This window comes from Sturnira hondurensis, unplaced genomic scaffold (genome assembly GCF_014824575.4).
Source record: "Sturnira hondurensis isolate 20B ecotype Veracruz unplaced genomic scaffold, ASM1482457v3 Scaffold0001547, whole genome shotgun sequence".
NCBI lineage: Eukaryota > Metazoa > Chordata > Mammalia > Chiroptera > Phyllostomidae > Sturnira > Sturnira hondurensis.
In genome coordinates, this window is record NW_028074178.1 from 12,056 (window position 1) to 33,024 (window position 20,969).

Here is a 20,969-nt window from a genome sequence, read left to right on the forward strand (position 1 = left end):
GGAGCCTTTCTTGAGGCTCTGATGTAATGTTAGATTTCCTTACCTCCCTTTGTTTACCCTCAGCTCCTTCTCCTCCTCCTCCTCTCCACTTATCCCTGATTTTCACTCAGATTCCTTCCTTTGGAAAGGATGTTAGATTTAGCCTGTGGTGTTACTGATCACTGGTAGCTGAGCATATGTCTCTCATTCCAACCACATTCACAGAGGGTGGGGTCACACAGGGGCAGACTGGTGTGCCACCTCCACAGGCATGCAGCACAGCTGAGTCACTGTAACCCCAATGTTGCAGCATGGGGTGAAAACTCAAGCACCCATGGAGCCATCAGGAACTCTGGCACAAATGTTTTCAGGTAGAGCTACAGTGTCTTGCTTAGGGATTAGCACTGCTTCTGGGACAGGGAAACAGAAAGTTGGTATAATGTGAAGGAGAACTGCACAGTGGTACCAGTATCCCCCATGCCCCTTCTCTTAAGTAACACAAGAAAAGTAGAGACATCATGAGTATTTTACAATAGTAGAGAGACTTCCATAAAGTACGATGGGTGCAGGGACACTGGGGAACTACAATAGTAAACACAGAGCTGTCGGATGAACAAGCAGAACTATGGGAAGCTGTTATCCATAGGGCCAAGGGCACACAGCAGACGTTTGGGGATTAGAATCCAAAAGGTCAGAGGAGTCAAGGTTCAGACTTGACCCTATGAGAAGAAGGGGCACCCGAGGGGTACTGTGGCCCCAGTGGGGAATGATGAGGTTGCTTCTGGGAAGCTGAGTAACTAAGGCTGGGCAGATTAACTTCACTGCCACTGCCAAGAGCTGTTGGGCAAGGTTGACAAGAGCAGTGGCTGAAAGGGCTGAGTAGACAGGAAGGAGCAAGGTTCTTTTCCCAGCTCTAGGCTCCCAGTCTGCTTTACAGATCTCTGCCTACACAACATAAGCAATTGGAAGCCACTAAAAGCAGTAATACACCCTGGCTGCTGTGGCTCAGTAGGTTGGAGTGTCCACCTACAAATGGAAAGTTTGGGGTTTTGGTTCCTGGTCAGGGCCCATGTAGACTTGTGTTGCAGGTTTGATCCCAGTTGCCACACATACAGGGGGCAACCAATGGATGTTTCTCACATTTATGTTTCTCTGCCTCTCTCCCTCCGCTGCCATCTCTCTAAAAAAAATAATAAGCATGTCCTTGGGTGAGGATTAAAAAAGAAGACTCAATAGTCTAAATGTCTTTGTTTAAGAAAAGTTGTCAGCTGGATACAAGATGCAGGGCTCTCACGTTTATCACTAAAGAACAACCTCTACATCACTCATCCTGAGAGTTCGATAAGGGTCAGAGACAAGAATTATTTAAAAAGAGTAACTGGAAAGTGAGGTTTAGATGTGATGCGCAAAGACCTTTGCTGATTCCTTGCCTTGAAGCGAACGTGCTAGCTACTCACAGGCAGCACTGTGACCCACAGGCCTTCCCTCTGAGGTCCAGTTTATGTCACACTGACAGTGCAGACACAGAGGAGAACGTGTGCTGCTTACTAATGGTGGATGACCAGAGGGAAGGAGGGCTTGACAGTGACAGTGGCTCAGCAAAAGTTGGACATGGCTACTTTTTGGTCCATGCATGCATAAAACACACTGATAATGGGTCCTTCTTCCTGGACTGGTTAGAATGGCTGGATGAGACTTTGTATGTTAAGTGTTATGGATGTGTAGTGCACAGCATTGGGTGAGGGACCAACAAATAAGGTAGCTGTTCTCATAAGAGCCCATCTGATCTTCATAATTAGTGAGCTCTGCTGCCCACAGATGTTACGTAAGGGTTGGGTGGCTTTTCAAAGTCATCTTTTATGCTCTAGTAATTAAAATAAAGACAGAGATGAAATATGAGAGTTTTTCTTATATCTTACAACTTTAGTACGTGAATTTATTCCTATGGTTTTATTTTCACATATATTTTCATTTCAGCATAGTTGGTGTGGGAGCTAGTACTGGTTAGATTATTTCTAGTGTAAACATAGTGATCTGACATCTCCAAACCTTCCTACAGCATGAAACACAATTTGTAAAATAATTTGTAAATTATTTCTAGTGTAAACATAGTGATCTGACATCTCCAAACCTTCCTACAGCATGAAACACAATTTGTAAAATAATTTGTAAGTTATTTCTAGTGTAAACATAGTGATCTGACATCTCCAAACCTTCCTACAGCATAAAACACAATTTATATACAGTTGTCATCCAACCACCCTACACCAACACTATGCTATTGTATGTCATAGATTTCACCATTTACTGCATATATGTACCATAATTGCAGTTGCATAACATTTGTAATTATTGGTTTATATTTTCCCTTTAAATCTTAACTCTTTCCTATGTATCTGTGAAGTCTATGCAGTTATTATTTTAATGACTGTATAAAGAGCTCATTGAGTTAAAGTGGAATAATTGATCACTTTATCATTTTGTTAAGTATGAGTTCAACACGTTCACATTAAAGATAATTTTAGAAAAGAGTCACATTCAGTAATTATATCTCCTCAGGTGAAGGGCACACATTTACTGTTCTGATCAAGTCTGTTCACTCTCAGTGTGAGATTGAGAAAGACTCTGGAAGCAAGTGGCCACTGTCACCTCAAAGCAGGTTACAAAGCACACTTTATGGTAACACCCTCGGAGGTCACCTAGGTGTGTGGGATGTATCCCCAACCACTGTGTTTGAGAAGTGGGAGGAGTCAGTAAAAGTCAATCTGCCATCAAAGCAGAAGAGCCAGCCACACTCTACTAGTCAGTTACAGCACCTGGTAAAATGTCCTTTGTCAGAGTGAGCATTCTCATGGTGGAAATGACAGAGACCTGGACTAACCAGTGTGAAAGTGCTGGTGAAAGACATTGGAGAACATGTAAACAGTCGGCACATCTATATAATTCACAGTTCAATGTTAAAAAGTTGCTGGGCACCATACACACCCCAAATTGTTTCTCTGAAACCCAATGCCCAGTTCTGCCCTGTGTTAGGTAGTGGCTCAGCATTTTACCAATGAAGATGGAAACAGTGAGAATGGCTCCTACACCCACTGAATGGGAGAAGATATTCACCAAAGATGTATCAGATAAGGCATTAACAATGCCACTGTGGAAAACAGTTTGGAGTTTTCTCAAAAAAATTAAACATGGAACTGCCTTATGAAGTAGCCAATTCACTTCTGGGACTATATCCAAAGAAGCCTACAAAACTAATTTGAAAGAATATAGGGTCCGGCACAAATAGTATTATACAATTTTTACTACAAACCTCTATTACAAAATCATAAGCATGTAATTCTGTAACAAAGCAATATCACCCTCAAGCAAACCACATGAAATTTTAGGTGAAATGCTCAAATTAAAACTACAGATTATTACACCCATATCATTACTCTAGAAATCACACTCAAGCAGGTGTTACTTCTGTACCCCGATGTTCATTACACTGTTTTTTACAATAGCCAAAAACTAAAAAAAGCCCAAGTGTCCATCAGTAGATGAGGGGATAGGAAAGCTGTGGAATATTACACTGTGAAATACTACACTGCCACACAAAAAAGAAAAAGCTTACCCTCCATGACAGCATGAATGGACCTGGGCAGCATTGTGCTAAGTGAAGTAAGTCAGTCAGAGAAAGACAAGTACCACAGGATTTCATTTACATGTGGAATCTAATGAACATAATAAACTAGCAAACAAAATAGAAACAGACTCAAAGATAGAGAGAACAGACTGACAGCTGTCAGAAAAAGGGGGTGGGGGGCTGAGTGGGAAAGTTGAAGGGTTAACATCCCCAGCATCTTCTCTCACCTCATTCCTTCCCCCCTTGCCCACTCAGCTCTGTCACAGTTGTCTTATGCTGCTTGCTCCTACCGCAAGCCATCTTCAGCTGAGTGGTTCAGACACTACAAGAATATTGGAGGGAAAAATTTCAAGAACTTTAAGAGGGGATTTAAGCTTGCTCTGTTAGAAATGATCAAAACCCAAGAATAAATGTTTGAGTAATGCTCAAAACATTTACCTCTAGAACTATTTAAATATTTACTAGTACATATTCTTCATTTGACCTTCAAGATTTAAAAAATTTTTACATAGTTTCTTGTTGCACCACACCTTTCCCTAACTTTTCCCCTTTGCTACTAAACTATTTCACCAAAGAATTTAAAGTTTCTTTAACCTTTTATTGCATTCACCACATAACTGGTGAGGCACATTCATATAACTCTGCAGTATTTTGCATATTAAAATTTCAGTCCACTTTGGAAGGAATCTCATCAGTCACTACTTCTACTGTGCTGTTCCCAAATACCATGAGGTGATAGGAAGTCAAATATCTAAGTAGAGAGTAGTGCGTTGATACAATTTCCTCACATTTAATTTCTTGTCCATGTAATATTCCTGGCTTGAGGGAATGAGAATTCATCTTTTTTAAAAGAAAAACTAAAAATTCCAATAATTTAATTGTCCCATTTGAACTTTAAAAGCTATGCTCTTTTATGGAAGTTTACCCTATTTTCAGAGCTAGAAGGTAGAACAAATTACTATTTGTATATGAAACTTCTAATTGGGAGAACCATCTGAGTTTTCCCATCACCTGGATCTCACCTGCAGTGCCCTACCCAAGGCATCCTTCACCTGAGCATTCCTCAGGCTGTAGATGAGGGGGTTCAGCATGGGGTTAAACAGACTGTAAAATAGGGACAGAATTTTATTCTTGTCCCCTTCTTCACTGGAGTCAGGGACCATATAAACCACCATGGCGCCGCCAAAGAAGAGCCCGACCACACAGAGGTGGGAGGAGCAGGTGGAGAAGGCCTTCTTGCGGCCCTCCCCAGATTTTATCTTCAGGATGGCCCGGAGGATGTGCATGTAGGAGACCAGCACCAAGCAGAGGGGCCCGAGTAAGATCAGGAAAGAATCAGCGAAGATGACCATTTTGTTGAGCCAGGTGTCAGCACAGGCCAGCTTGAGGACAGACAGGATCTCACAGAAGAGTTGGTTTACTTCATGGGATGTGCAGAATGGCAGCCTTAGAAGGAGAAGCACGTGTACCAGAGCCAGGAGAAATCCGTACGACCAGGATGTGGTGGCCAGGACTGTGCACACAGTCCAGCTCATGATGACAGTGTAGTGGAGGGGGTGGCAGATGGCCACGTACCTATCGTAGGACATTGCCACCAAAATCAGACACTCTGCATGACTAAATGCTAGATACAGAAATGTCTGCATGATGCATGGGACAAAGGAAATGGCTCTCTTCTGGGTCACTAGGTTTGCCAGCATCTTGGGGACAGTGTTGGAGGAATAGGAGATGTCAATGATGGCCAGGTGGGAGAGGAAGAAGTACATGGGGGTGTGTAATCTCTGGTCCAGACAGATGAGTGCAAAGATCATGCCATTTGCCAACAGACTGAAGGTGTAGAACAGGGAGAAGACCCAGAAAAGGAGGACTCCCCTCTCTGGGCTGAGCTGGAATCCCAGCAGCACGAACTCTGTGGCCCATGACTGGTTTTTCCCCATTCATTACAGAGCTGGTCAAGAACTGAATTGTGGTAAAGGTCAGGGCTGGAGAATCAATACAAAGTGGAGTTAATCTCAACATGAGCTCAGAGAAAGGTTGTATCCTTGTCACTCCTTGAAAGCTTCCCCTTCTCCCCCAAACTGGTTATCTATTTTTAACTTTCCTATGAAATAAATTTAAACTTATAGAAAACAGTCAAGAATTATGCAAAGAACTCCAATATAACCATATGCCCAGATTTAACAATTTTTAGTATTTATTTTATATTTGCCTTATAATTCTTTTTCTCTATATTATTATATGTGAGAATTGCTTCTTTCTGAAGCACTTGATATTAAAGTATGAATATACATGATACCCATGTACCCTTAAGTTTATCTTTTTTCCACCAAAAAGAAAGAGATTCAGTAATCTAACTACAATTATCAAAATCAGGCAATTTGATAAAAACATAATTCTTTAATCTATAATATCCTCTCTCTACTTCTCTCACCCAGGACCCAATCCAAAATGACATGTGAGATTTAATGTCATTCATCTTTAGTCTCCTTTCATCTGACATAGCCACTCTGTTTGACTTTTCCATTTGTGACCACTGATTTTTGGAAGATTATAGAGAAGTTCTTCACTACAGTGTTCTCTAAATGGAACTGCATGCAGCTCCTCATTGTTTAATTCAGATTATTCAGTTTCTGCAGGGAAATTAAGTATCTTCCATTGTGCTTCATGGGCAGGTGCATGAGGTTCACTGTTCCATCACTGGTGATGCTCACTCAGATCGCCTGGTGAACATGGTGCCTCCAGTATATCTCCATTATAGAATAATTATCTTTTTCTTTAATGCAATTTCTTGAGCAGCCATTAAAGCTACTATACAATATTCTGTTCCTCCTAGAGCTTCTCAGCCACTAATTTCAGTGCCTGTTGATTGTCTTGCCTGACTCAATTACCAGTAATGATTATGGCGAAATGTGGGGTTCTTACTCCATCACTGCTGTTACATTTATTGGTTGTTAATTTCCTTGTAAGGAAAGGCTCTATCATCTACCTACCTATCTATCAATCAATCATCTATATATCTTTATAAGTCTGCATCTATCATCTTTCTATCAGTATGAATTGTTTAATGAAAAGATAATAATTATTTCTTCTCTTTATTTATTCACTCTCAATTATTCTAGGTCTAAACCCACCAAGCTTGCCCTTTTGTTTTCTAACATGTCTCCATAGTGTTTGAGCACTTCCTTACTTCTGATGGCTGTTTCACACTTTTGTCATATATTCTCCCCTTCAGCCACAGGCACAGACACTTGTTCAAAAGGTCTGATTACTTCAGGGAAGAGTCATACTCATAAACCAGTATCTTAATCTCAATAATTTAGACTTTCATCATGACTCCTGTCACATTTCTGATATCCTCTTTTAAAAGAGTAAGCCTAAATTTTGGCAAGGAACAGAAACAGTTCCTGAGATAACACATTCTCATGTTGGTGAACATTGAAAACAGCTTAACTGACTTCCCTTTAGGGGAGTAATCTATTTCACTAAATTAACATTCACATTGAAGAAAACGGTCTTGATATTATTTAGTAGTTTATTTCTAGGCAAAATATATATTGATAACCAACACTTTATTAATTACCAAGTTCATATTAGTGTTTTTCCTACTCAGAAAATCACAGAATTGAACATTTTAAAGATTAAAGTTTAAGAATATGGGTCATTGTGTGAATATGGTGGTTCTTACCTTATATGAACATTTGACATCAACTTTCAAAACTTTCTTAGAAAAACTATGCAAAACTTTAAGACTAAAGAGGTAATACCCTGAAAAAAACCAAATAAACATTATTAATAATGTGTATACACAGTTATACCATTTTACTGTATATTTTCATATGTATCGTGAATTTAAGTACACACACACACACACATATATATATGTATAACAGTGTTGCTAGTTTATCTTTCTTTCACCTAGAAACATATCAGAATCTATTTCTTATGTCAAAACATTTCTATGGAACATGCTGTAAACAGCTGCACACTATTTCCTTGAATATAAGTATTTTATCTATTATCTCACTAGGTTTGTGCAATATAATGCTTCAGTGAGTGAATTTTAAACTCTTGAATCCTTCTAGTAACTTCTGAGATTTGACAGGGCTCCGTGAAATCAGTCACACAATTTATGTATCTGGGTTCAGGTATCGCTCTGTCTCTAGTCATCTAAAGATTAAACAACAAAATTCCAGCTGCAGGGAGACTCAGCTCTGTCAGAAACTGCCCAGTGGGAAGGGTGTCTAACTCCACAGTCCTGACACCCATACCTCTGAATTCACCTCTGTTCCACAGTTGTCCCATTTGGGTGGCTGCTCTTACCACGCTGGCTGCCAGGGGGCGCTGGTTCTCTCCTCATGCTCAGGTGAAAGCCTGCTGGTCTTCACCTTCCTGCAGTTCACTTTTTAAAAAATTTTATGTATTTACTTTCAGAGGGGTAAGGTTAGGGAGAGAAATATCAATGCATGGTTCCTCTCCTGTGTCCCTTGTTGAGAACTGACCGGGAACCGAGGCATGTGCCCTGAATGGGAATCAAATGGAAATCTTTTGGTTCGGAGGCCCGTGCTCAATCCACTGAGCTACACCAACCAGGTCCTGCAGTTCACTCTTATTACAGATGGATGTTAAATGCCCCACAGAGCTTAGAACAGCCTGACTTACAATGTGTGCAGCTATTTGTTCACCAAGCTGAAAATCCCCCTTATTCTTATTTGACCTGCCCCCTGAGCTATTTACCCTCTTATCTGAAGGAACTGACACATTCTGTGTGACATTATTTCATGTCCTACCTCCTCCACCCCAGGTTCCACATGGTCCACGGGAAAGAAACGACCCCAACACCAGCCTTTGGATTTCCTCTCAGACGTCTTTACATCTATGTTACAAACAACAAGAGATGTGGATTTCTCATTAGTGCCTGGTCTAGTGTTTTCTTCTCTATTCCAGTTTCTGGCTTGATGGGAACCCTCATTTTCTAGGTGAATGGCACCTGGGATTATGTGACTCTTCACTGTGTATGAACAAGAGGAGAAGGCTTTTACCTGTGCAGCAATCACAAGTTAAACATTTACTTCAACACAATGAACACCAATTAACCCCTCTGCACCACACAGACCTTACAGTGAGGCTTCAGGGGAGCAGACAGTGGGTTCCCAAGAAATTATAAGTTTCATCTCTAAAGACCATGTATATAATTTTAATTCACACATTTTATAAGGCTTATGGGTGTGTATGAATTCAGTAATTTTAAAAACTGCTGAGAATTACTGTCTATCCCTTGCGGGCAGTCAGGTCTCAGTAAAAGAACATTCTTGGACTTGTGGACCCTCAGGTGGGTATGCAAATGGGTCAAACATACCCATTTTCTGACACCCTGGGCCAACCACTGCCCTTACTGTGTAACCAATGGGTGTTACAGGGCACCACACCCTCCTATATGAACCAAGACACCGTAGGTTACAGCCAGTTACAACAGGGAGAAAGGTAGATTTCTGCTTGATTGTCCCTGGGCCCGATCGAAGGTCTGGCTGTCAGACAGCCTGAAAAGAGGATCTTTCCACCCTTGGGATTTAGGCTCGGTTCTTGTGGGGGGCTCTTCAGAAATGAAATAAAATACATGCTTGGCCAATAACAACAGTTACAACAGTTAAATCCTCATTATAAGGGAATGGGTACACTTCAGGACATATCAAAAATAGAAGGAGGTTCAGGTTAAATGTCACTTATTTAAGCCAAGATTCCCTCTCACCGAATAATGAACTTTTTATCCTTATATGTGTTACATATCTTTATATCTCATAACATTTATTATAGTTCTAGATGAAATGGGCACTCAGGAAATGTTTGTTAAGTAGATAATTGTCATTTTAATTAAAAAATGTATGTATGTTAAGCATCTCCTGTTTGCCAGGGTCTATTGACCAAGCCATGGTTTCAATTTTATTAGAAATGTACAGTGAGAATTTGATCATTGGAAGAAACAGGCAAAATGCTAGATAAGCATTTGATCAAATGCTTTGATCACTGGAACAGAGAAGAAACTATCACTGAGAAAATAAAACACTAGTGGTGCACAAAGGTTTGCATAGGCGGCACAAGCAGCTCTTCACCTGGGTGGTCCTGGGACTCAGAGTTTTCTCAGCTCTGGAGCTTTATCCCACTTCCCCAGCTCTGGCCAGGAGTCTCACACTCATTCTGCCCTATTGGATGATAGGACAGATATTTACATCACACACTGTGATTTCTAATCTGACAATCATCACCATGAGGTGATCACCTAGGTTGGTCAGGAAAGGAGATAACTGTATGGTAAACTTACTTTTTACCTGATTTCAGCAAAGAAATAAACTACTGTCTCACTTCCTGAAAGATTTTCTTCCATGGGCAGAACTTGCTCAGGATGTCACTCTCGTCATTCAGACCAGGTAACACAGACCACCTCTAATCTGGCTACTCGGAGCCTCACTCAGAACAAAAGCATGGCTATAAAGCCCTGGCTGAGACAGTGTGCTCTGACCACCACTATGCAAGCACATTGGAATAAGAGTTTGAAAGGTGTTGAGAGTGGTCAGGGCCCTGCTCACAGCACAGGAGGCAGACTGTCCCTGAGGTGGGGAAGGAAGAAATCTAGGTGCCAATTCCACTGACCTGCAGTGCCCCATGGGAGTCAGAGCAAAGAGCACCCAGAAATGCCAGTCTCTTGCACACAGCCATGGTGGTGTTGGCTGCTCTCCTGTCTGGTCTCAACTACTCACACTGAACATGACCTCCCAGCACAAATCAGGCTCTTCTGTGGGGGATTTTCTCATGAGCATTTACTCTGACCTGGAATAAACTGCATGGGGGAGAGAGATGCACCTATGAACAGGGGCAGCAGCCTGCCCCTCTGCAGCTTCTGCAGGTGGAGACCCAGACACTGGAGGGAGGGGCCACAGGTCTTGTTGCGGTTTCTTCGGAGAAGCATTGGGGCATAGCTTTCATTTGAGAATCAGGTGAACTAAAAAGCTTCTGGAGTTTCTACTGAGAGTTCAGATTCCCACAAGGACCATAAGATATTCTGCCTAGTTATCTTTTCCCTACAGGAAAAGAAACACTCTCTGAATTCCCACTGTGGAGGATAGTGAAGATGGGGTCTGACTGTCCCTGGGGGAAGAGAGCTGGGGACCAGGCAGGGCTCCTGTTAGTGCTGTGCTGTTTCTACATGAACTTGCAGGGATCTCAGGGGCTTTGAACCTGAGACAGATGCCAAGAATGATGGTAGCCGCACTCTTGAAATGATTAGTGTTATGAATGCCTGCTTCTCTACATCTTTAGAGAATGGGATTCCATGTAACCTGTTAGGGTGACCCTGAGAGAGAACAGGCCCCCCAAGCCAGGATGTGTCCCTGTCTGCACACAGGGTTCATAGGTATAAATAAGGAAGTATTATAATATCCATAAGCAATAATTAGAGTCCTTTTTATGTTTCAGAAAATGTGCCAAATACCTTACAGTGACCACACAGTTCAATCTGATCACAATTTTCACTTTACAGATGTGGAGCTTGAAGTCTGAATACACTGTTATATTAGTCCTCTGAGTGTTGCCCGGGTGCCACAGGGAATATCTGAGAATCTTTGCTAGGCACTGTGAGGTCTGAACTCCTTCCACAATAATGCTCAGACACTTTGCCTTCTTCATTCTCACTCTCTCGGGAGTGCACAGTGGGGCTTTCTAGAGGCAACATGACATTCGATGAGGCGGCACAGAGAACACAGAAAATATCAACCCAGCTGTTCTCTGCTCAACCAACACTTAAAGGATTTTCAGAACTGTAAAACACAGTTGCTCTATTCACTATTTTTATGTTCTATACAAGATAGGTATCATCAAAATACATTCTTTATGTTAACATACAATGCAAATTTTTCTAAGTGAATGAAAAGCACATATTTAATAAACTATAAGTTTGTATTTCTCTGTGACACACACACCAACACACACACCAACACACACACTCATATTAATAATGTGTCTTTGGGTCCTTAGTGATTTTTCAGATTTCAAGAGGGTCCTGTACAAAGTGACAGATGACCGGTCAGGCGAGGTCCAGAGCTGGAAGGGTGTGAGTCCTACCAGACATCAACCATGATTCAGTTTCCTGTCCCTGCATCAGATGAACACAAACTAGTGAACGGGCTTCCACCAGCACCCTGTGTTGTACTGTCTCATGGGTCCCTTGGGCTGGAGACCTGGTGGGCTCGGCTGTATTCTCAGCCCAGGACTAGCAGGTGGACACCAAGTTTCAGGTTGGGTGTGACCCCCCATATGTGGCCCTGCCTGTGGCCCCTCCACCTTCACTCTTCACTCGCCCCTCTAACTTCCTCCTTTGCCAGGGCCCAGGGGGCCCTCTCCTCTCAGGAGGCTCCCTTGACTAGGTTCAGCCCACCACCGCAGCCCCCCTGGTTTAGGATTAGTGGGTGGTCAACATCCCTTCTGAGTAGTCCCCCAAACAGGCCTGGACTAGGTGACCAGGGGTGGGTCTCTTGGGAGGCCTTCTTCAGAATCCCACCTGCCCACTGAGTATCTTATTACCCGCTGTGCCCTGTCCCCACTCCTTACATCCTGCCTTGGTCCTTACAGAGATGCACACAAATCCACCGTCTTTGTTACCATAGCACCAGCCTCCAGAACTCCGACCTTAAACTGTCCCGGCAACTCTGAATCCCACCTCAGAACAACACAATTTCTGTTCCTGTGCCTCACTCTCAGGGACAGGATTACAATGTTTCAAAGTCTTTTCAGTTTCAGTTTACATAAACTTACCTGAGTGAACAGTTGGTTGCCCAGTCTGCCCACCCAGCCTGTGGACCTTCTACAGCAAAATGTGCGGATTTCCTGAGCATCTCCATTTAGGGGGCAAGTACACAACAGATGCAGTGACTGCTTATTTAGTATAACAAACCTGGTCCCATTGTGGCTGTGCCCCACACCAGGAGGAGCCATGTTGCCCCAGGACAACTTGGAGTGACAGCTGTATCCTGTGTAAAGCCATGACATATGTTTCCATGGAGGTTGTGCTAACTTGATTGGTACCTGCTCCCCTTTGAGCTGTGTTATTCCTCCCTTCTAGCAACCTGTGCAGAATTCACAGGCACAGAAATGAGCAGGTAGCTAAATCACCACCTTCCTTGAGCTGCATTCGCCACTGATGCTACATTCTGAGGAGGACTTAATGAGATCTTTTGATACTTTTGACCATCCACATCCATATTCTAAATGACGTACTTACATGAAGCAGTTGGATCTTCCTACTCTGCTCATTCCTGGGAACAGATCTTTTCCTACAGACTGTTCCTCCTCATTAAAAGGAAACTCAGCCTGTTCAGTGATGTCATGAGAGCCACCTGTCTCTTCCAAAGCCCTTTTGTTCTGTGTTTGGGGACAATTTACCATGCTTGTTATTTTCATTGTATATTAATGGCATGAGTGCAGTTGCAAGGCATGTTTTGTCACCCCACATAACATGGGTTCCCCATAGTATTGCTAGAGAAGTGCTAGTCCTACCTCAGTGTAACTTAGTCTGGGTACACCACAGGGCCTCCTGGAAACTGCCTCCTGCCACACTGGGCCCCTTCCCAGGGAGTAGGTACCTACCCTATGGAGTCTCTTTTGTTCCCATGTAACCCATTGTCTTCTTCTGTTCTGTCTGAACACTTTCCACCCACAAAAATAAATACGTACTTGTGCCCAGCACCCCAGCTGGTGCCTTTGGTCCATCAAACCAGGGACATTTCTGAGCATATGATCATCAAGGTGCACAGTTACACCATCATTAGCCAGCTGAGAACTGAACAACACACAGTCCGATGGCCACGTGGACAGTGGTTCCTGGAATCCTCTTCCCAAAAGAGAGCCAGTGCAGAGGAAGCAACCTAAAAAATAGGAGGCGAAAGTTACTGCTACTTAGCCAGAATTCCGTCAAGCCACCAACAACTGATCCAGTTTATCATCTTGTCATGTAACCAGATGTGTCCCAGTAAAGGCCACTCAGGTCTGCAAGCTTCCATTTGACCTTGTGAGGTTCCAAATGCAAGGCTGTTTGAGCAAATATGTGATGTCACCACTTTGTGGACCTGGCATAACTGTGCTAAGAGACGGTATCATTCTGCAGGGGGGGAGCCTGTCTTGAGGCTCTGATGTAATGATAGATTTCCTTACCTCCCAATGTTTTACCCTCAGTTACTCTTCCTCCTACTCCACACTTATCTCCGATTTTCAATCAGATTCCCTCCTTTGGAAGGGATTTTGTTCAGCCTGAGTTGTTGCAGATTGCTGATAGGTGAGAGGGGTCTTTCATTCACAAAGGGTGGGGTCACTCTGTGGCAGGATGGTGGGCAACCTCAACCACCAGGAAACACAGCTTAGTCACTGTGACCTCAATGTTGCAGGATGGGGTAAAAACACAGGCTCCCCAGGTGCCACCAGGAATTCTGGCAGAAATGGTTTCAGAGAGAGCTATAGTGTCTTGCTTAGCAATTGTAGTAACCCCCAGAAAAGTGGAGGCATCATGACGATTCTACAAAAGTAGAGAGACTTTCATATATCACAATGGATGCCAGGATACTGGGGAACTACAACAGTAAACACAGAGCTGTCAGTTGAACCAGAAGAACTATGTGAAGCTGCCATCCCCAGAGTTCAAGGGCACACAGCAGAGACTGGGTGATTTGAATCTAGAAGTTCAGAGGAGTCAGGGTTCAGACTTGACCCTATCAGATTAAGGGGTGACCAAGCAGCATTGTGGCCTCAGCAGGGAAAGGTGAACCTGGCTCTAGGAAGCTGAATAACTAAGGCTGGGCATGGGGCCTTCACTGCCACTGTCAAGAGCTTTTGGCCAAGGCTGACAAGACCTGTGGGCAGACAGGAAGGAGCAAGTTCCTTTTTCTTGCTCCAGGCTCCCAGTCTGCTTTAGAGCTCCCTACCTATACAACATAAGCAACTGGAAGCCACTAAAAGCAATAATTCGCCCTGGCTGGTATGGCTCAGTAGGTTGTATTACAGGCCTGTAAATTGAAAGTTTGGGGGTTTGGTTCCTGGTCAGAGCCCATATATACCTGGGTTGCAGGTTTGATCGCAGTTGGCACACATACAGGAGGCAAGCGATGGATGTTTCACACATTTATGTTTCTCTGCCTCTCTCTCTCCTCTTCCCTATCTCTTAAAAACCAAAAAGCATGTCCTTGGTTGATGATTAAAAAAGAAAACTCAAGCCCTGGCTGGTGTAGCTCAGTGGATTGGGTGCGGGCCTGTGAAGCAAAGGGTCGCTGGTTCGATTCCCAGTCAGGGCACATGCCTGGGTTGCAGGCCAGGTCCCCAGTGGGGGACACATGAGAGGCAACCACACATTGATGTTTCTCTCCCTCTCTTTCTCCTTCCTGTCCCCTCTCTCTAAAAATAAATAAATATATATAAAAAAGAAAACTCAATAGTCCAAATGTCCCAGTTTGGTTAAGAAAAGTTGTCAGCTGGATACCAGATGCAGGGGTCTCAAGTTTATCAATAAAGAATCTCCACATCAATCATACTGAGAGTTCATTAGCACAAGAATAACTCTAACAGGAATGAGGTTTAGATGTGATGCGCAAAGACTTTTGCTGAATCCTTACCTTGAAGCCAGGGTGCTAGCTACTCACAGGCACCACTGTGAGCCACAGACCTTCCCTCTGAGGTCCATTCTGTGTCACACTGACAGCGCAGATGCAGAGGAGAACATGTGGTGCTAACTAAGGGTGGATGACCAGAGGGAAGGAGGGCTCAACAGTGACAGCAACTCAATAAAAATCTGATGTTTGTTACCTGCTGGTATGTGACTGCATAAAACAGACTGATGATGGGATGTTCTTCCTGGACGTTTTAGAATGGCTGGATGAGACGTTCCGTGTTGAGTGTGATCGATGTGTAGTGCACAGCACTGGGTGAGGGGCCAACAAATACGGCAGCCGTTCTCATAAGACCCCATCTGATCTTCATATTCAGTGAGCTGTGCAGCCCACAGGATCTAAGTAAGAGTTGGGTGCCTTTTCAAAATCATTTTTATGCTATATAATTTAAAATAAAGACAGACATGACATATGAGGGTTTTTCTTACATCTTGCCACTTTAGTAGGTGAATTTAGTTCTATTTTTAAATTTTCACATATATTTTAATTTCAGCATAGGTGGTGTACAGGCTAGTACTGGTTAGATTATTTCAGATGGAAACTTAGTGATTTGACATCTTCAGACCTTCCTACAACATGAAACACAATTTGTAAAAGTCTTAAATAGTAAACATCCTACCACCCTACAACCTATACCATTGTATGTCGTAGATTTTCCTATTTCCTGCGTATATGTACCATAATTGCAGTTGCATAACATTTGTAATTATTGTTTCATATATTCCCTTTAAATCTTATAGTAACTCCTATGTATTTGTGAAATTTTTATAGTCATTTTAATAACTGTAAAATAGCTCGTTGAATTAATGTGGAACAGCTGATCACTTCATCATTTTGTTAAATATGAGTTTACAACTTTCATACTAAAGATAATTTTAGTGGGGGAAAAAGTGTCACATTCAGTAATTATATCTCCTCAGGTGAAGGGTACACACTTACTGTTCTGATTAAGTCTGTTCACTATCAGTGTGAGATTGAGAAAGACTCTGGAAGCAAGAGGACACCCTCACCTTGAAGCGGGTTACAAGGTACACTTTATAGTAACACCCTCAGAAGCCACCTAGGTGTGTGGGACACATCCCGACCACTGTGTTTGAGAAGTAGAGGGAATCAGTAAAAGTCAATCTGCCACCAAGGCAGAAGAGCCAGACACACCCTACTAGTCACCTACAGTGTCTGGTAAAATGTCCTGTGTCAGAAGGAAGCATTCTCATGATGGAAATGACACAGACCTGGACTAATCAGGGTACATATGCTGGAGAAAGACACTGGAGAACATGTAAACAGTCTGCACATCTACATAATTCACAGCTCAAAGCTCAAAAGTCCCTGGTGACCATACACAGCCCAAATTGTTTCTCAGAGATCCAATGCCCAGTTCTGCCCTAGGGTACCCAGTGGATCAGCATTTTGCCCCCGAGGTTGTAAACAGTGAGAATGGCTCCTCCACCAAGGAGGTAAAATAAGAGGAGGCAACCTATTTATCACCTGCATTTGGACCCAAAGACCTCAGAAGGAAAAAAAACTGAAGGTCAGGCAGGGTCCTGCCCTCTGGGAGCTCCTGTAGAGGCTATAGACCCTCTTTTTTGTTCCTGACGGAAAATGCAGAATTCTTAGAGAAGGGGGTTTTAGTTTCAATGGGCTTGACCTAGTTGGCAGCTCTGGGGTCTCACTGGAGGGTGAGGCCAGATGTTCAGTGGTGTCCCTGCCACCGAGAAGGAGACAGAGCAACTCTCTTCTCCTGCTTCTGCTCTCACCCCTGCAGGTCACATAGTCGCAGAGGACTGCTCTCAGATGACGTCACTCATTACAGAACCCACATACTCTGTGCTGTTTGGATGTTGTGTATCCCAGCACTGCCCTGGTCCCCAAACCTGGTCCAGGTGAACCCAAAAGATAACAGGGTCAGTATGATAATGAGTAAGCTCCTGGCATTAACCTCAATATTGAGGCTTCTCTCCTCTGTAATCTGGGCCCTGTGAGTTGCAGCAGAGGTGGCATGTAAGAACCCAGAATAACCATCGGAGTCCAAGTGACAACTCAAGGTGATCATGTGCTGTAGACAGCTGGTTATGGAGGCAGAAGGGGGTGGCCTGGGAACTCCAAAGTATAATGAAAGTGTCCCCATGGGGCTTATTAGAACCTGGGCGAGAGAGGGTTTTCCAGGGCACAAAGTATTGGAGGTTGGAGGTACCCTCTAATCTCTATCCTAAAGTGGGGAGATTTGGAGCCCAACCCTTCCAGGGAGGAGAGGAAAGGACCCTCTCCAAGGTGGCTTACATCAAAGCCTGTGGCCTCTTCTGGGGCCCGGAGAGGATATGCTACCTAGGACTTTGTCATATTTATTTGTACTCTGCTCCACTCTCATACTCAATGTAATGGAGTCAAAATGTTATTTTGGAAACTCGTATCAATAAAGCATGCAGTTTACAATTCATTCATTTCTTACAGTGTGAATCCTGACTTTCTGGGATCAAGACCTGGACTTGGGAAAACTGAGCAGTTACTCAAATTTCAGAACATGTCCACCTGTGCTCTAACTCTACATTTCCACACTGATGAAAACGACATTCAGAAACATCAAAAATGGCTTCTGATCATATTAGAAGCCTGATGTGAACTGGGAAATCCATAAATATTGGCACCCATCATCTTCCCTGTCTGTTTGATGTTACAGGTGTTCTTCAGAAAATCTGAAAACTGACACAGAGGTGACAAAACTAGTAGCCAACTGACCCTGTGAAAACAGTAGTTTAGGACATGGTTTTTCAAGTTTGTCATCATCTGACCATCAAGTATAAAAATAAAAAATTAGAATACAATAAATAATAAAGTATTAATGTTTATGATACCAAATGAACTATAACCTTGGGAAATGAATAATCTCAAAATGACAAATTTATAATGCATTATCAAGGGGACATTCCTGTAACTTCCAAAAGTGATCAAAACAAGAAATACACATACACAAAACACAAATATACACAAAGGACATCGATACACACAACACGGCCAGCTCTTAACTGCAATAAATATTTTCTTTGGTATGTAAGTTATCCATCAGCATTGGGCACTTCCTGTCATCACAGCTCTCCTTTCAACCTGCATTTATAGCTCCTACGGGTCTGGCGAGGTCCTGTAGAATTTTTATTACACTTTCTATTTGAAAGCAGAATGAGGAAAAATCAACACACTGATCATTTAAATGACTCCCAATTCAATCACCTGAAAATCAGTTTTCAAGTCATTGGGTTTTCACCAATGTGGGAAATATTCAACTGAAGAGGGAATGGGTATTCAGAAAGACATGGTAGATGTATAATGATCGAAATAATTTTAAATCATTACCAACTGCATTTCTGGAGTACTGTGTGTTAAAAGGTCAACAGTTTAATGTTTTTCTTTGCATCTCGAAAAACAGGAGAATTAAGAATTGACTATGGCCCATTGAGCAGAGCCCAAGATACAGACACTTCAGTTGGTAGCTGCCTAGGTTCTGACTGTGAGAGCTGTGACCAAGTGAGGGGAATGTATTCCTAGAATTTTGAGGAATACCTTTCAAAATAGTTCAATTCCATTTTCTCTGATGCTGGCTTCCTTGAATCATATTGTTATTTTTGTGCATTTCTCAGATTTTTATATCCTCACCTGAGGACATGCTTATTGGTTTTAGAGGGAGGGGAAAGGAAGGGGAGAGAAAGAGGAAGAGAAACGTCTATGGGAGAGAGAAACATTGATAGGTTGCCTATCACATGCACCCTGACTTGGGGCTGAACGTGCAATCTTCTTATGTGCCTTGAGTGGGCAAATAAATTGAGTGGGAACTCAATCCATGACCTTTTTGTTCATGGGATGATACTCCAGCTAACTGAACGATCTGGACAGGGGTTCTCAAATTTTTGAAAAGAGAACTGGGGAATTTAATTGGAAGACCAGAAACCATAAAAATCCTAGAAGAAATCAGGCAGTAAAATCTTGGATATTTATTCTAGAAATGTTTTTGCTGCTATAGTTCTTCAGGCAAGGAAAACAAAAGAAAGACTAAATGAATGGAACTCTATCAAACTGAAAAGTGTTTGCAGAGCAAGAAAAACCATCAACAATACAAAGACACCACCCACTGAATGGGTGAAGATATTCACCAAAGATATATCAGATAAAACATTAACAATGCCACTGTGGAAATCAGTATGGAGTTTTCTCAAAAAATTAAACATGGAACTGCCTTATGAGGTAGCCAATTCACTTCTGGGAATATATCCAAAGAAGCCTACAAAACTAATTTGAAAGAATATAGGGGACTTCCGCCAAGATGGAGGCATAGGTGGAAACACTGTGCCTTCTTCCACAACCAAGTTTAAAGACAGCAAAGTTTTAGTAAACAAAAATCCAGCCAAAACACAGAAAATTGAACTATACCAAAGTCCGACAACAATGAATGATTCAGCCAGACTGGTAAGAGGGGTGGCGCCAGCAGCAGAGCAGGGTCAGGCAGGAAAGATCCCCTAACCCAGGTGCTGTGCACAGGCAGCTGTGGGTGGATCCCAAGTGTGGGGTAGCAACAGGAAGACCCAGTGAGGGCACAAGGCAGCAGGTTGCCCGCAGTCACACATTCCCGTGCAGATAAACCAGCAAAGGAGCAAGCAGTGAGACTGACCGCCCAGGGCCCAGTGGCAGGAAGCAGCAGAGAGGACTGCCATTGCTCCTCTTTGACCACACCCCCACATACAGCATCACAACCCAGTGACTGAGTTGCCCCGCCCTGGTGAACACCTAGAGCTCCGCTTCTCATATGTAACAGGCACAAACAGACCAAAATATGGCTCAAGATCTCAAACTCTAAGAGCTGATAACTCTAAGCAACCAAGAAATAGCCAACCTCTCAAATGCACAGTTCAAAACACTGGTGATCAGGATGCTCACAGAACTGGTTGATTTTATTAACAAACTAGAGGAACAAATGAAGGCTAAACTAATTGAAATGAAGGGAAAGGCACAGGAAACCAATAGAGATGGAAAGGAAACTGGGACTCAAATCAAGGGAGTGGACCAGAAGGAAGAAAAAAATGATCAAAGAGAAAAATATGAAGAAACAAGAATTGAAAAAAGTGAGGAGAGGCTCAGGAACCTACAGGGCATCTTTAAACATTCCAACATCCGAATTATAGGGGTACCAGAAGGGGAAAAGAAACAGCCACGAGTGCAAAACTTATTTGAACAAATAATAAAGGAGAACTTCCCCAGTCTGGCAAAGGAAATAGACTTCCAGGAAATCCAGGAAGCTTCTGAGTCCCAAAGGAGTTGGACCCAAGAAGGAACACACCAAGGCACATCATAATTACATTAGCCAAGACAAAAATGAAGGAGAGAATCCTAGAAGCAGCAAGAGATAAGGGGACAGTCACCTACAAAGGAGTGCCCATCAGACTGTCAGTGGATTTCTCAAAAGAGACCTTATAGGCAAGAAGGAGCTGGAAAGAAGAATTCCAAGTCATGAAATCCAAAGACCTACAACCAAGATTGCTCTATGCAGCAAAGCTTTCATTTAGAATGGAAGGACAGATAAAGTGCTTTTCAGGCAAGATAAAATTCAAGGAGTTCATCATCACCAAGCCCTTATTATATGAAATGTTAAAAGGACTTATATAAGAAAAAGAAGATAAAAA

The 20,969-nt window shown here is 42.7% G+C and overlaps 1 protein-coding gene across 1 annotated transcript; it reads right to left on the reverse strand.

Moving 5' to 3' along the window:
• Positions 1-4,457: 4,457 nt before the first annotated feature.
• On the reverse strand, positions 4,458-5,541 carry LOC118976052 (olfactory receptor 2A2-like). The gene has a single exon (XM_037030326.1). It carries the CDS (start codon positions 5,539-5,541, stop codon positions 4,612-4,614), a length of 930 nt encoding a protein of 309 aa, XP_036886221.1. The 3' UTR covers positions 4,458-4,611.
• Between the last annotated feature and the right edge of the window lie 15,428 nt (positions 5,542-20,969).

Coding starts and splice junctions, on each gene's coding strand:
- LOC118976052 (XM_037030326.1), bottom strand. CDS start 5,541: ATGGGGAAAAACCAGTCATGGGCCACAGAGTTCGTGCTGCTGGGATTC.